At 33.1% G+C, this 17,301-nt stretch overlaps 2 protein-coding genes and 2 long non-coding RNA genes across 10 annotated transcripts in view; 1 reads left to right on the forward strand and 3 right to left on the reverse strand.

Moving 5' to 3' along the window:
- The window catches only part of LOC123870748 (fasciclin-3), a 164,262-nt gene extending 159,494 nt beyond the window's left edge, over nucleotides 1-4,768 (forward strand). For 2 of the 7 annotated variants that reach the window (XM_045914152.1, XM_045914154.1), the window contains 4 exons: nucleotides 391-430; nucleotides 817-867; nucleotides 1,890-2,019; nucleotides 2,483-4,768. In XM_045914152.1, coding sequence (XP_045770108.1) covers nucleotides 391-430; nucleotides 817-867; nucleotides 1,890-2,019; nucleotides 2,483-2,629 — 368 coding nt within the window. In that variant the 3' untranslated portion in view covers nucleotides 2,630-4,768. The remainder of the gene's footprint in view (nucleotides 1-390; nucleotides 431-816; nucleotides 868-1,889; nucleotides 2,020-2,482) is intronic. The other 5 variants (XM_045914155.1, XM_045914157.1, XM_045914156.1 and 2 more) reach the window with 3 other exon arrangements.
- Nucleotides 4,769-6,087: 1,319 nt separating this feature from the next.
- LOC123870750 (zinc finger protein OZF-like) lies at nucleotides 6,088-10,333 on the reverse strand. Its single transcript, XM_045914161.1, has 4 exons — nucleotides 9,979-10,333; nucleotides 9,165-9,306; nucleotides 8,603-8,678; nucleotides 6,088-8,440 (listed from the first exon to the last, which is right to left on the reverse strand). The coding sequence occupies exons 1-4, from the start codon at nucleotides 10,188-10,190 to the stop codon at nucleotides 7,386-7,388; spliced, it is 1,485 nt and encodes a 494-aa protein (XP_045770117.1). The 5' UTR covers nucleotides 10,191-10,333; the 3' UTR covers nucleotides 6,088-7,385.
- Nucleotides 10,334-12,033: 1,700 nt separating this feature from the next.
- Nucleotides 12,034-13,414, reverse strand: LOC123870754. Its single transcript, XR_006797144.1, has 3 exons — nucleotides 13,116-13,414; nucleotides 12,695-12,877; nucleotides 12,034-12,486 (listed from the first exon to the last, which is right to left on the reverse strand). It is a non-coding gene; the product is annotated as an uncharacterized LOC123870754 (long non-coding RNA).
- A 2,562-nt stretch (nucleotides 13,415-15,976) lies between these two features.
- Nucleotides 15,977-17,017, reverse strand: LOC123870755. Its single transcript, XR_006797145.1, has 3 exons — nucleotides 16,625-17,017; nucleotides 16,200-16,386; nucleotides 15,977-15,991 (listed from the first exon to the last, which is right to left on the reverse strand). It is a non-coding gene; the product is annotated as an uncharacterized LOC123870755 (long non-coding RNA).
- Nucleotides 17,018-17,301: the final 284 nt, after the last annotated feature.

Below are 17,301 nucleotides of genomic sequence, written 5' to 3' on the forward strand. Positions count from 1 at the left end.
TCTTAACATTACATAGATAGCCAGAGTAATCAAGTTTGTAACTTTCATAAAATAATATACCACTGCGTTATTAACGAATTATAATTGAATATAAAGTATTTATTAAATAAGAAATATTAGTTTTATTTCTTTACTCTTTAATAATGAATTATTAATGAAACTTAAAGTAATAAACAGTAGTAATACTTATAATCACGTTCTTTTTTACATTTGTATCAATAGCAATTAAAAAATGTTATTTTTAAATATATTGCTAATAACGATACATGTAGGGAATTGGATTTTACCATTTAAGCTCCAACTGTTTTCAAAAACACCGTACAATTAAAATAGTACCGAGCAAAACGTAATTTTTTTACGACTCATGTTGTTTGGGTTCTTACATTATAGGAAGCAGAGGACGTGATCATACAAAGAGCTCTGGAGAATCGTGAGTAAAACTCCTTTTTTTTTGTGTAAAATATGTAAATAATAAAGAACCAATATTAAGAAAAAAGAATATTACGTAACAAGAAATGAAAAAATACGTGTTTAATAATATTTGGGTGGTTGTGATAGTGGTTTGGGTCTTAAACTTTACTTTTAAAAGCCAAAACGGTTTAAATAAAATATACTTAGATAGAAAACAATGGGCTTTTGGAGGTGCAAAACATTTGGCTATGACCTTACGTAAGGAGCTGTGCTTAGCTGTGGAGAACAAAGTCAGTCAGAAATAATTACTTTTACTGATGTAAATCAGATAAAAACAACTATTGATGCTTTGCACTTCCGATTCCCCTTAAATGGCTTGTAAAATATAGCTCATTTTTTTGTAAGGACTCCAGCTGGGGACGTGCTTTTAGAGAGTGGGACGCTACCTTCTAGAACGTATGTTTAACCTTCTGTAACTTGTACATAAACAATAAATCACATATGGTATCACATACATTAATTGCAATAAATATCAAAATCTGTAGATTTAGTGTGACTGGCATTTTCAGCCAGTTTGATTGTAGTCACTGTTTCCTCGCCTTTAACTTAGTTAAACTCAATTAATTTGTATTCAAAATGTTTATACAATATGTGCCTTTTTAGAATTTTTCAATACATACTTACAAATTGCACTAAGTGTAAATGCTTGCACTGTAGTACACCAAATACAAGTTGAATCACACAGGCTTTTGCTGTAATAATTGTATATTGTAAATAAAATTAATTTTGTTCAGTGGAGTCTTTTTGCCAGCACGCCTTATTTTCTCCTATCTTTTACATATTACTTAATTTTGCTTTGGGATTTCGCTAAAAATAAGTTTTTATTTATTTAAAATATGAAATATATATACCTGCATCAATTTCCTTAAAGTTCTGTGTGATTTGGCTCATTATATCACTCACGTGACGTATGGCGTCACTCAGAAAAGCAGGTATTATTTAAATATTTTTATCGAATTATTGGAATGTCCTCTCAAACCAACACAAAAAACATCAGGTTCAATGTGTAGAGGTTATCCGAGAGTTTTAATCTAAACAAACTAATGCCAAAATAAATAATTTAATTAGAGCGTGATTGCTATCACAACATCTAATTATTCAGTTCACAATCCAAATACCGGAAATATGCGATATCGCTCCGAATCTCGGAAGGAGACTGAATTAAAACCTTCGAAACACCCGTATTTATGCAAGTTCAATCTTGTCGGCCTCCTAGCAACAGATTGTATGACATCGAATGAGCCAAATATCGATTTTATCAATCTACCTGCATTAGGTAAATTAATAATTTTATATTATTTTTGACAACTCAAATCAATATTTAAAAATAACCTTACAATATAAACAATTTATTTATTAGTTATTATTATATTTCGTTAATTTCGGCCTTGTTTAATGTAATCGTGTATTTCTGCTAGTAGCGACACCGAGAGTGCGGCAGGCCAGCGCTCGCGGCTAAGTGCTCTAAGTGCTCGAGTTCGTGCAGCGTTACCGCGCGGACGTGATCGCGTGCAGGCCACAGAACCTATACCAGAAGTTGAAGATAAGGTAATTCCTATTTTAACTGAATAATGTCCATGTTCTTCCATTCAAATTCATAAGTCATAAGGTGACGTGGCACACCTCATGACTCGATGGAAGCTAAGCTGTACCTCATTCATATGGGAACAATACGCGGTCCACGCATGAGTTGCCGTGTTTGCTCATTAGTTCCACTTTATGCAATTTAGGTTCCCATCCTAAACCTTCGATACAAGTTGCCCTAGAACTTCTACTGTACTTGTTCTTTTACTGTACCTATATTACAATAAACAGTAAAAGTGGATTATTTAATTCAAATAGTACAATATTGTTTATACCTATAAATAATAATAGAAATTACTTATTAATCTTTGTCCCTTGTCTTTTAACTATCTACTCGCTTTTATACTAAATACATATTTAAAATAAATATTTATAATATATAAATATTTTTATTAGAATTTAATTTAATTTATTCCTCAATTTACAGGCTGTAGCAGAAGAAAAGAAGGGGGTAGTTTACGCTGAGCTCGCTCTTGGTGAGCAAAATCCAGACAAGCCTCCCCCACCTTCAACGGAGTACGCTGAGATTGTGTACACTGACCAACCAGCACAGATTAAAGAGACTAAAGAATAGATATATTTTATTGAGGGACCGTTTTGTCATAACCATCCGAATCCCAAATTTCTATCGTTTGTTATAAAAATTATCTGTATTTTTATCAATTTAATTAATTACTCAAGAATTTTATATGCATTGCAAGATTTTTTAATTGGATTAAAATGATTGATGAAATGTAATATAACGTTTGTTTAAAATGTTTCTGTGCATGAGATCGAGTAATCATCACAAACTACAAAGACATATTGTATGAGACCACCGAGAAAAATATATGATATATATTTATTTTGTAAAAGCGAGGAGTAAAACGAATTTTCGTAAATTATAAAATATGTCGATTTTGCACACAGTAATTTATTAAAATTAAGTATCATGATAAAATAATTGTTTTGCTGTGTGTGAGGTCGATAATGTTTATCTGCAGTAATTATTGTAGTTGTAAAAAAATGCGGTAATCTCATTAATTATTCGACTAGTGTTAAGTAAATGTGTGCTTTGATATTATTATTCCATATTCCTATGTAAACTATAAATATAAGATTTTTTTAAATATAAATCACTGCCTTTATGCAGTTATTGCAGTCTAGTAATTAAATAATAGAATAAAAACTATTTGATATTCTCAAAAAAATCGTAATTTCTATTTATTAGATTTTTTTGTGGTTTTAAGTACTTGAAAGATTATGCTAACAACCTGAAAGAAATGATTTTGGAACCACTGAAGTAAATAATTTATGTCAATTTGGCGAAAGTTTATTTTTTAAATATACTTTTATTTAAAAATCTAAGGATTTGAGATACTTTATGCTTATACAATACTTATGATTTTAAAAATTATTTACAAAATTAAAACGTAATTCCATATTGTTGGAATGAAATATTATTTATAAAATTTTAATTATTTTGATACAAAGTAAAGTAACTTATGATTAAGATATATTTTAAGTAACGACAGGGTTTCAATGGAGGCTCTATGTTAAAGCGTTCCATTATTTACACTGTTTTGTAATTGTAAGGTACAAACAAATTTATTTTTATGCTTGATGTGAACCTATACAGTAAATATCATATACAAGTTCAGTTTCATTTATATGGCTGTTTTTATCCATCGTAGTACCAGTAGATAAAGATTTAGGTATAACTTTAAAACGAACATTTGCTGTCTCGGTTCACTTTAAGGAGTTTTAAGTTAGCATACTTACTTAAACAAACGGCTCAAACTGAAGAGTCACTTGTGTTTTCGTGTTTTAGTTTAACCTCCGTCCATATTTGTATATTTTAGTTTAAGCATTTCAATAGGGTACCAGATATTATTTACAAGACGAAAGTATACTCGATTACGTGGTGATGAATTTGAAGAGATTTTTCACAAGAGTTCAATTGATATGCGTTGTTGAGAAAAAAGGTGCTGTATTAGATCTTCAATAATATTATTCACATTCACTTTTAGGTTCCACCCGTGTTACCATATTTTGTATTGAATTTTTAAAAAAATTACAAAAGTGAAAATACACTTTGTTACTTACTTATAATATTATATAATATCACGTAAATAATACAGTAATTTAAATATTTTGAAAAGTATTTATCGAAGAAAATAAATAATTTTGATTGATATTTATTAATAGTTGTAAGATGCTTTAAAAACCACGCACATTTTTTGAACATTATTTTTAGTATTCTGACACAAAAACTTTTGTATCGGAAAAATTTGATTCCGTTCACAAATTTATCTAATATTTAAGGCATCACTGCTTCACGATCACAATAATTTTCATATCTAATTATTCGCTCTCTCTATTCATAGCTCTCTTGCGTTTTTATTTTTTATCACATGCTATGCTATCAATTACCCCTCGCTTTGTGCACTATGTACTTCGTCTTTACAAAATGGCCTCGGTATTTGATATATTTATGGCGGTATATATGTCAAGCTTTCGTCTAATGTCAATGTCGTATTTATTTAACATTTTGTAAGCTTTTATCAGGTAACCATCCAAAAAATTCCAAATCTGTTGAATATTGGTAATAATAGCTAGTAAAACCTGTGTAGTGTTTATATTATAGAAATGTTTTGAATGGTAAACTTCGTGGTACTTAAGCGCCTATGTATGTGTATTATTTTATTTAAGATATTAAAGATCTTGTGTCATACAATTATTTTTTTTTCACCCTCAAATCCTAATTTTAATTCTATAAGACTTGTTTAAAATCGAGATGGCGGCGAAAACATACGTATACATAACATACATACGTATACGTATACGTATACATACTTTTTAAAACATTCAAACTGCGCGGCGCGCGTTAGGAGCCATGCTACTGCTGTCTTGCAACATTACTCTCCGTGTGTGACGTGCTTCATACAGTTCTTTGTATGCTTATTAACAAATGTACGCTTTGTCAGTCCAGGCAGAAAAGAAATTTAAACAATATACAATAGATAAGAATTTTTATTTTTGCCAATTATTAGTATATACACAATCATAATAATACTACAGTATTCGTAATGATTTGTTAAAACTAGGTCGGTACGTGATTTGCTTCACATACCGACTACTCAAATAATTTAAATTGGGCCATAGACAGCTCATGTTTGTTTGCAAATATGATTTTTAACATATTTCATTAAGAATAACGTTAAATTAAAAAGGAAGTCAAAAATAGGAACATAAAATAAGTGACATCCTTATATTATTTTGAATTATTACAACAATAAATGAGAACTTTATGTACTTAATAATAATAATAATTTACAATGAGTAATGACATAAATATAGATATGTATATACATATATAGTCATTACTTACAAGTATGTACATTACCTATACCACACAGTCAAATTCATCACAATGACAAAACTGAATATTTGTAAATAAAAACTATGTTTATTCATGATTTGTTTCGTCTTGTATTCAACAAATCTACTTACTTTAGAGCAAAGCACACCTAATGTTATTATTACTATTTTATTTTCACGTTATAAAACGCTAGTTGTTTTAATTTTATTAATTTCATCCATTTAGCTAATTTTGTAAACTTCATAAATAATATTATGAAGTTTACAAAAATGTGTAAGTAGTTTTTATGTAGATAATAATTTACAAAACAGTAAGTAGTTACTTTTTGATATAATTTATATTCATTTTCTATCATTCTTTAACTATTTCATTTTTTTATGTTTTATTTCGAGTAAGTAAGCATAATAAAAAAATCTAGTGATAAAAAAATATGACATTTTAAACAGCAACTATAATAACAGTAATTTATTAATTAGAAGATAAATAACATAGGCAATGATGTTATATAAATTAACAAGAGTAAATTAAAAATTTATAACACCCCTGACAAGTGAAGGTTACAGTAAATAGAAAAGAGCTGATAACTTTCAACCGGCTGAACTGATTTTCAATTCTATAGCAAAGAACACTCTCGATCAAGCCACTTTTCAAACAAAAAAAAAAACTAAATTAAAATCGGTTCATTAATTTAGGAGCTACGATGCCACAGACAGATACACACGTCAAAAACTTATAACACCCCCCTTTTTTGGGCCGGGGGTTAAAAAGAGTCAGATTTCCATTATAATAAAACAACAGCAGTCCATTCCAATTAGGTACCTATATAGAAAACTTTACCGATTTATCAGTTATTCGGATTTTAGAACAAACATGTATATGCCATCGAACAATTATATTATACATATAACTTCATTCCTATATTATAATATCTAAAGTAAGCAATAATTCTTATTTTTAAGCCAGATATGTAAAACTTGGCAATAGAGATCTTTAGTAATAATATCAACAAAACAAAATTAACAAATACATACATTTAGTTCATTCACCATTATCATCTCAATTCATCACCAGCCCACAACTGGGCATGGATTCTCCTGAGTCTCATTTGAGTTATTAATAGCGAATTTATTCGTTCTCCGTACGAATGTTTTTAAATTTAAAAGTGTGTCGGTATGTTTGGTATATTTTCACGACTAAACCGATTTTGATGAAGTTTGGAAATCAGATAATTTGACATTCTGGACTGGAGACAGAAATAGGTTATTTTTACCTACACAGATCAATTATATCAGGGGGCATGAGAAAAGTTATATATTTTCATGGAAAAACGAATAATTTATTAAAATTTACTTACATACTGGTTTTCTTATATTTTTACACATATATTCTGGAATAATTTAGTTGCAAAGCTAAAATTTTGATCAGGTACTACATCTATGCTTTATTCATTTTATTGCTTACAATTAGGGTGCATTTCCACTGAAGCGGAGCGGAGATCTGTTTTTTGACCAATCATGACGTGATAAAATGTCAAAAAAAATAACTTGGTTGGTTGAACATACACGTCTCCGCTCCATTGGGAACACGCCCTTAGGTATGGCCACCGGTCCATTTTCCTTTGTTTGGTTTCGCAGAAACCTTCTCGGAAAAACGCAAAGCAACGCGATTTGCTTGGTGCTTTTGACTTTCTGGAGTTAGGTTTTCGCCATAGAAATAAAGGTGGCGCTCCAATATCGATGGTTTTCGCTCGTATCATGATTTCATTGTCAGGTCGCGGTAAAAAAGTCGTATGGGCCGCATATAGTGCGCCTCTTACGCATTTCAGCGAGACGCTACTTATTTAGCTTTTAACGTTTACCTAGAGATCTATGACATGAATGCTTCTACACCACTTAGTAATTTACTTACAAACTTTTACTACAAAAATTATGTTTGAGCCAACATACCTATATATTTAAAAATATATATATTATTTCCCTATAATTTCCTCGGTTTTAATATCTGATAATAATTCATCATCACTGCTAACAACTTGTTTGATGTCTACTTTGATTTGCAAACCCTTTTTCAACACAACATTCTCCCATACATCCTTGGCTACACTCGCATCAGTATCGGTGCAGTTGTAAGTATCATTAGGATGTTTCCTACTGTAATGTCTAATTATATTTTGTCTGTGTGAAAACGTTTTGGGGCAAACCCCACAGATAAATGGCTTTGCTTTAGTATGTGTCCGCATATGATAGATCAATCTGCTTTCTTTCGGAAACTTTTTATTACAGACTGAGCAAACTAAATTTTTCTGTTTCGCATGCCTTAACTGATGCCTTTGCATGTTATGTTTGTGAGCGAACTGTTTGTTACATATCGAGCAAACATAAGGCTTTTCTCCAGTATGCTTTCTCATGTGAGGTTTTATAAGCCCCGAGTGGGTAAACTTTTTCTTGCAAATGTCACAGGAGTATGGTTTAATGTTGTTATGTAGTTGCACGTGACGTATTAGTGTGGATTTGTATTTGAAATTCATTTTGCACTTGTCACATGTGAACGGGCGTTCAGTAGTGTGTTTGCGTAAATGACTTTTTAATAAGAACTCCTTTTGAAATACCTTATTGCAGACGTTACATATTATAGGTGCTGCACTTGGAACTTTACACCGGCCCGATCCTTGGTGTTTCACCAGATTAGCTTTGACGGCAAACTGTCTCGTACAGGTTTGGCAATGGAAGGGTTTTATTGCTAGATGAATGCGCTTGTGTTGTTCTAAGTTCGATGAAGTTCGAAACCTTTTGTCGCATTCTTCACATTTAAACCGTTTTTCCGAGGAATGTGAGAGCAGGTGTTTTTGATAGTGACCATGTTTGGTGAATTTTCGAAAGCACACATTGCATTCCAGTTTTTCCCTTGTGTGAGCTCTTATTATGTGACGTCCAACGTTGCCTTTGTTTGCAAATATCTTTTGACATATTGGGCACATGTACTTTCCATCAACCGTAGAGTTCAAGTCAAAAATTTTGTCAGAAACTGAAACAAAATATTAATACTTAAACATATTATAATAATACTAGACAATACCCGTGATTTCTTGCAGTAGATTTAGGTTCAACGCGTTTTGCGATTGCATCAGCTAGTAAATTTTAATGGTTCTTATCCCACATTTTAACAAAGTTAAATGGATTTACTCACCATCACTTATAAACATATTGCATGGTTTCTGTATCTGTGGTATAAAGTCTGGTACAATATAATCGGAATTTTGTTCCTGAAATAAAAAACAATACATAGTTTTATATACACCTACATACATACATACAGGATGTTGGACCTTAAGGGTTGAATTTTCAAAAATACTTTCTTAGCGATGTCTCCATCATAATAGTTTTCTGTGTGCCAAACAGCCTGATCCCTCCAGTCGTTTGAGCTGTGAGTTGATAGATTAGTCATCCAGTCAGTCAGTCACCTTTTCTTTTTATATACCTACTAGAGGATGCCCGCGGCTTCACCCGCGTGGATTTACGTTTTTTAAAATCCCGTAGGAACTCTTTGATTTTCCGGGATAAAAAGTAGCCTATGTCCTTCCCCAGGATGTATCTCAAGTCTGTACCAAATTTCATTAAAATCAGTTCAGCAGTTAGGTCATGAAAACGTAGCAGGCAGACAGACAGACAAACACACTTTCGCATTTTTATTATTAGTAAATAAGTAAATATGGAAGTATGGATTTAGATCAGATATTTATATCACTTACAACTGTTGACATTTCTGAGTCAGTTGGTTCCTCTTTAATGGACACTTCAACATTAATATTCTGACATCCAGCTTCATATTTGATGGGTACATTGTGCCAACTTGCTGTTTCAAAATTAGGTGATATTGGCTCAGACTTGACACTGAAAATGCAATACAACTGATGATTGATGATCATTGCACAGTAACAATTATTATTGATTGATTTATTATCATGCAAAGGCTCAATAAAATAGCTTTTGCTTTATTTTCAACTAGCTGATGCCCGCAGCTTCGCCCGCGTGGATTGGTCAGATCCCCTGCAGCATCAGGATTGAGGAGTTGGAATCCAAATTTTTTATGAAACAATGTCGCAAAGTTCCTTCTTTCGATTAAAAAAGAAATGACGCAAATCGGTTCAGAGATATCGGAGATATCGGCGTACATAGGTAGAAAAACACAACTCCCTTTTTGAAAGTCGGTTAAAAAAGTAGCCTATGTTACACCCTGGTCAATCCTCTATTTGTCTGTGAAATGAAATCTGTGTAAATGAAATTTTAAATTGATGGTTATGTCAATGGATTGAAAACAGTCAAAGTTACACAGGGAATCAGGGACCTACAGAGCCCTAGAGAAAAAGAACTAGGTAGATAAAGAAGATTGCTAGCGAACTGGGAAAGTTTCGTCTCAATCAGTTAAGTGTCTGCGCGCGCACAATCAGATAAAACTATTCTAATATCATAAGTAACAGATTTATGTGGTTTTATCCTTACTTTCGTGTACGCAATACGTATACTTTCATTTGTATCGTTTTTGTACCTTTTTTTTATACTTACGTGTCAGAAAGGCCCGGTTCCTTTTTAATGCTGATAAACTCCGGCTTAAACTTAGGGTTTTTGTCTTCCTCTCGAACGCTATTATCATTTTCACTATTTTGTAGACTATTTCCACCAGAAACTCCAATATTATGATCAGACAGATCAAATGACGAAGGTTCTATAATTTCGGGCTCTGTCTTGATTTTAACGCACCCCGTTACTGTCTCCATTCCGCTAGTCTGATCTTGATTTAGTTCATAATTATAATATTACCACTAACAGGAATACTTTTACATTTTTGTAGTGTTATTTTGTAATTAACTAAAAAACAGCTAAAATTGTACTCCCAATTTTACCATTTTACGCGTTTTGACATATTTGGGTTTGACGTTGACAATTGACAGTTGAACTTTTTTTTTTCTCTCTCGTCTGGCTTTACAAAGATTAGCCAATGTCAAGTTTGTAGTTATTTGTAACAAGTTAGTTAAACTATACAAGTATGGACTGTATAACTGTGCCGGCGCTCGCGGACATACGTACGGCACCCCGCTTAGAGCGCTTTCCAGTCAGTTTTAACAAAAAAAACACTCCAAAAAAGCAGAGCACGCCCGCCAGCTAACACCAACACAGACGAAGTCCACAGTTGAACTTTGACACCATGCTCTCAGACATGATACCAGCAGGTCGATCGCGTAAAACATATTATATCAATCATTAAAGAACAGCATCAATGTCAAAACATGGTTTTGGCTCCACGTATGATTGAGACTGTCCGTAAAGGACCGTCGAGGACTAAAAAATTTCTGACATTGATGCAGTACACTATCGATAAAAATTTTGTATGAACACGACTGAAAATTGGTTCCACGTAAGACTTTTGAAGTAAGTTATCCGTAAAGGACTGCGACAAATGTTATGTCAAACTAGGCTTTCATTGATACAAGGCATGAGGTGTTATTTACGGTGACATATGTGGTATCCAAAGTCGTTTTACTACTCATATTTTTGTTAAAATATTTTAAAAAGCTTTTTTAAAATAATTTATCAAATAACAAAGCAATTAGGATTATTATATGAAGTAAGATAATGTTAAAATCATTGAAGAATAATTTTTAGATTTAAAGTTACCTTTTGACACTTTCGTATGTTTGCACTTTGCCGCCAAAGGTTTGGTGTATTTAAGTTTAACTGCGAATTTTGTAGTAAAAACGTGGTAAAAACACCAAACTATTGTAGTTTTTGGATTAATTAGCCGCATAGGGTATGTATTACATAAGATTTGTGTACCTACCTACCTACTCAATAATAATTTGCGCCTGGGTAAATTCTGTTTATGATAATGGTGATAAGCATGTGGGAACATAGTACATAATTATCTACTATTTTAGGTAGTTTAGTTTTCATAACTAAGTTTTGTGTGTTTATGTGTAAGAAGTACCTACATACATTTTATTTTATTTATTGTATTTACATTATTCTTACAACTATTTACATTGTATTCTTAGCGCCCTGAAGTATATAACATAAATATTGCCTATACCAATTATTTGCAGATATTATAATTATGGCATCAAGGGCAATTATGTACGCTGAACTCAAGAGAAAAAAGCGTGCCCTTATACAGATCAGAAGATAAAATAGAGAAAACTTGTATAGAGGATGCCTGCGACTTGGTCCGCGTGGATTTGGGTATTTAAATATCCCGTAGGAACTGTACCGGGATAAAAAGTTGCCTGTGTCAATTTTATAGGGACGCAAGCTACCTCAGTACCAAATTTCATACAAATCGGTTAAGCGGATGGGTCTTTAGGAATTCCGTGGGAACGCTTTGATTTTCCGGGTCAAAAAGTAGCCTATGTCCATCATCCATTCCCAGATATAAGCTAACTGTACCAAATTTCGTCAAAATTGGTTAAACTTTTGGGTCGTGAAAAGGTAGCAGACGGACAGTCTGACCCTTTCGCATTTATAATATTATAGTATGTAAGTATGGATTATTTACTCTGTATTACTAAATAAGTTTTTTTTAGATCCTAGCAGAAAAAAGGAAAACAAATAAAACACCAGTCAAACTAAAATATTATTTATTTATTTGAAATATATTATGTACATAGCATTAATGTAATTCAATTCAGTTAATAAAGGCTTATCTTAATATCTTGTTATTAATGGAATTTAAATTATCTTAATATCTTGTTATTAATGGAATTTAAAAAAAATGTTAGTTGTTAGGTGAACAATGGCTATGAAAAGGTTTCAAATATATTTGGATAAGTTTATTACTTCTTAAAGGCTGACGGTGTTGTGTGCTGGTTGGTGTGCTAACTTCTGGTATCTCAGTATCAACATGATAGACAGACTGAGAAACTTCTAATGCCAGTGAAATATGTAGCGGTTATGTGTAGCTTCTATTTGTGAAGGCTCCTCTGTTTGTTGTATAGTTGTCACTAAGCTGCTCATCAATAATGATTTCTCATATTGGTGATGTACAGTAGATGTACTTGGTTGAGTAGGCAGGTCAGGAATCTACAAATAAAATAAAAGTATTTTATACATAAATTCATAATACCTACTATTAAATATTTCTTTGAAAATTTAATATGCCTTTGTGTAACAGTAACCACTTAAAATTTACAGCTCTTGCAGTATAATTATAAAACTTACAGTGGAATTTTAAAATAACTGTGATATACAGACTCAGACTGAACAAAAGTAAGTGTAATTGCCATAATACCTATGATTCATTTATTGGAATCTGGATTTTGAGTTCTCCCTCTACTGCCACGTTCCCAATTATACTTAGTTCTTCGATAGGGGTCAAAGAAGTGTTGAAATTTGGTTCACCTCCAGTGCCAGTGGCTGCTCGTCGCAAGTCTCCAGCCTTGCCTTTTGTGGGGCTCTTAAGCAGTATCCGATACTTCAAAAAGTAATAAACATACTTATTCTCTTAATGGTTATAATACAATATATGACAATAGAATAGAACCTACTGCTATTATTCATAGTCTTATAGTGGCAGTTTATACTATAAATTATTATCATAATTGCAGCATACGTTCTTTGAATCAAAATTAGACGGACAACATGCAGCTAAAACTAAAAAATCTGCCACAAAGCGCAATAGAGCTTGTGGCCGATATGTTTTGAATACTTACTCGCTTCCACTCCACGAAGGTTTAATACACCCTGCCCCCACAGAATTGAGCTTTCTGGAAAGCTCTTCCCATTATTAAGAGCTACCTGGCGGCCGAGAGGTCCTCCACCGAGCCCACCGAGTGCAATATTTGAGTTGCTTTCAGCAACTTCTAACAGAATCTCAAGCTGCCTCACAGAGGCGGCCCTGTAGGGTGCCAGTTTCCTTTTTAGTTTCGACTTTTAAATTACTTTATTAAGTTTCGTCACAAAGTCAACTCAACGTAAAAGTGTAAATAAACAATACTCTATGAACTTAGAAGAACCACAAATTCACATATTCCGCGGCACGGGGCACAGACTCGTAATACTTTATTTCAATAGCTACAACGCAGTCAAGTTTGGAAGACTACTATGGCCGTATAGATTGCTAGGTTACCATATATTCAAATTAGTCGGATTATAAGTATGACCCACCACTAAAGTATCGATAAGTCACGTGATTGCGACCTATTACTACATGATTGCGACCGATTGCTACAATCCTGAAAAAGCTTACGCGGTACCGGTTATAAGGACTGTAACGATAACGATCCTTAAGGATATTTTTGGATGTGAGATTGAGACAATTTTTACGCGATCGACCTGCTGCAGGTCGATCGCGTAAAACATATATCAATCATTAAAGAACAGCATCAATGTCAAAACATGGTTTTGGCTCCACGTATCATTGAGACTGTCCGTAAAAGACCGTCGAGGACTAAAAAATTTCTGACATTGATGCAGTACACTATCGATAAAAATTTTGTATGAACACGACTGAAAATTGGTTCCACGTAAGACTTTTGAAGTAAGATATCCGTAAAGGACTGCGACAAATGTTACGTCAAACTAGGCTTTCATTGATACAAGGCATGAGGTGTTATTTACGGTGACATATGTGGTATCCAAAGTCGTTTTACTACTCATATTTTTGTTAAAATATATTAAAAAGCTTTTTTAAAATAATTTATCATATAACAAAGCAATTAGGATTATTATATGAAGTAAGATAATGTTAAAATCATTAAAGAATAATTTTTCGATTTAAAGTTACCTTTTGACACTTTCGTATGTTTGCACTTTGCCGCCAAAGGTTTGGTGTATTCAAGTTCAACTGCGAATTTTTTAGTAAAAACGTGGTAAAAACACCAAACTATTGTAGTTTTTGGATTAATTAGCCGCATAGGGTATGTATTACATAAGATTTGTGTACCTACCTACTCAATAATAATTTGCGCCTGGGTAAATTCTGTTTATGATAATGGTGATAAGCATGTGGGAACATAGTACATAATTATCTACTATTTTAGGTAGTTTAGTTTTCACTAGCTGATGCCCGCAGCTTCGCCCGCGTGGATTGGTCAGATCCCCTGCAGCATCAGGATTGAGGAGTTAGACTCCAAATTTTTTATGAAACAATGTCGTGAAGTTCTTCTATGGATTAAAAAATAAATGACGCAAATCGGTTCAGAAATCTCGGAGATTTCGGTGTACATAGGTAGAAAAACACAACTCCCTTTTTGAAAGTCGGTTAAAAAAGTTGCCTATGTTACTCCCTGGTCAATTCTCTACTTGTCTGTGAAAACCCCGTCAAAATCGGTCCAGCCGTTCCGAAGATTAGCCTTTTCAAACAGACAGACAGACAGACAAAAATTTTAAAAACGTGTGATTCAGTGTTGGTATCGTTCAAATAACCATATGAGCTTAATATGAGGTAGTTATTTCGAAATTACAGACAGACACTCCAATTTTATTTATTAGTATAGATAACTAAGTTTTGTGTGTTTATGTGTAAGAAGTACCTACATACATTTTATTTTATTTATTTATTGTATTTACATTATTCTTACAACTATTTACATTGTATTCTTAGCGCCCTGAAGTATATAACATAAATATTGCCTATACCAATTATTTGCAGATATTATAATTATGGCATCAAGGGCAATTATGTACGCTGAACTCAAGAGAAAAAAGCGTGCCCTTATACAGATCAGAAGATAAAATAGAGAAAACTTGTATAGAGGATGCCCGCGACTTGGTCCGCGTGGATTTGGGTATTTAAATATCCCGTAGGAACTGTACGGGGATAAAAAGTTGCCTGTGTCATTTTTATAGGGACGCAAGCTACCTCAGTACCAAATTTCATACAAATCGGTTAAGCAGATGGGTCTTTAGGAATTCCGTGGGAACGCTTTGATTTTCCGGGTCAAAAAGTAGCCTATGTCCATCATCCATCCCCCAGATATAAGCTAACTGTACCAAATTTCGTTAAAATCGGTTAAACTTTTGGGTCGTGAAAAGGTAGCAGACGGACAGTCTGACCCTTTCGCATTTATAATATTATAGTATGTAAGTATGGATTATTTACTCTGTATTACTAAATAAGTTTTTTTTAGATCCTAGCAGAAAAAGGAAAACAAATAAAACACCAGTCAAAAACTAAAATATTATTTATTTAAATATATTATGTACATAGCATTAATGTAATTCAATTCAGTTAATAAAGGCTTATCTTAATATCTTTTTATTAATGGAATTTAAAAAAAATGTTAGTTGTTAGGTGAGCAATGGCTATGAAAAGGTTTCAAATATATTTGGATAAGTTTATTACTTCTTAAAGGCTGACGGTGTTGTGTGCTGGTTGGTGTGCTAACTTCTGGTATCTCAGTATCAACATGATAGACAGACTGAGAAACTTCTAATGCTAGTGAAATATGTAGCGGTTATGTGTAGCTTCTATTTGTGAAGGCTCCTCTGTTTGTTGTATAGTTGTCACTAAGCTGCTCATCAATAATAATTTCTCATATTGGTGATGTACAGTAGATGTACTTGGTTGAGTAGGCAGGTCAGGAATCTACAAATAAAATAAAAGTATTTTATACATAAATTCATAATACCTACTATTAAATATTTCTTTGAAAATTTAATATGCCTTTGTGTAACAGTAACCACTTAAAATTTACAGCTCTTGCAGTATAATTATAAAACTTACAGTGGAATTTTAAAATAACTGTGATATACAGACTCAGACTGAACAAAAGTAAGTGTAATTGCCATAATACCTATGATTCATTTATAGGAATCTGGATTTTGGGTTCTCCCTCTACTGCCACGTTCCCAATTATACTTATATTGTTCTTCGATAGGGGTCAAAGAAGTGTTGAAATTTGGTTCACCTCCAGTGCCAGTGGCTGCTCGTCGCAAGTCTCCAGCCTTGCCTTTTGTGGGGCTCTTAAGCAGTATCCGATACTTCAAAAAGTAATAAACATACTTATTTTCTTAATGGTTATAATACAATATATGACAATAGAATAGAACCTACTGCTATTATTCATAGTCTTATAGTGGCAGTTTATACTTTAAATTATTATCATAATTGCAGCATACGTTCTTTGAATCAAAATTAGACGGTCAACATGCAGCTAAAACTAAAAAATCTGCCACAAAGCGCAATAGAGCTTGTGGCCGATATGTTTTGAATACTTACTCGCTTCCACTCCACGAAGGTTTAATACACCCTGCCCCCACAGAATTGAGCTTTCTGGAAAGCTCTTCCCATTATTAAGAGCTACCTGGCGGCCGAGAGGTCCTCCACCGAGCCCACCGAGTGCAATATTTGAGTTGCTTTCAGCAACTTCTAACAGAATCTCAAGCTGCCTTACAGAGGCGGCCCTGTAGGGTGCCAGTTTCCTTTTTAGTTTCGACTTTTAAATTACTTTATTAGGTTTCGTCACAAAGTCAACTCAACGTAAAAGTGTAAATAAACAATACTCTATGAACCTAGAGAAGAACCACAAATTCAATAATTCCGCGGCACGGGGCACAGACTCGTAATACTTTATTTCAATAGCTACAACGCAGTCAAGTTTGGAAGACTACTATGGCCGTAATCCGTATAGATTGCTAGGTTACCATCATGTTACCATAGATATTCAAATTAGTCGGATTATAAGTATGACCCACCACTAAAGTATCGATAGTCACGTGATTGCGACCTATTGCTACATGATTGCGACCGATTGCTACAATCCTGAAAAGCTTACGCGGTACCGGTTATAAGGACTGTAACGATAACGATCCTTATGGATATTTTTGGATGTGAGATTGAGACAATTTTTACGCGATCGACCTGCTGTCAAACCTAGAACATGACAATGACAATTG

Source organism: Maniola jurtina, chromosome 13 (genome assembly GCF_905333055.1).
Source record: "Maniola jurtina chromosome 13, ilManJurt1.1, whole genome shotgun sequence".
Taxonomy (NCBI): Eukaryota; Metazoa; Arthropoda; class Insecta; order Lepidoptera; family Nymphalidae; genus Maniola; species Maniola jurtina.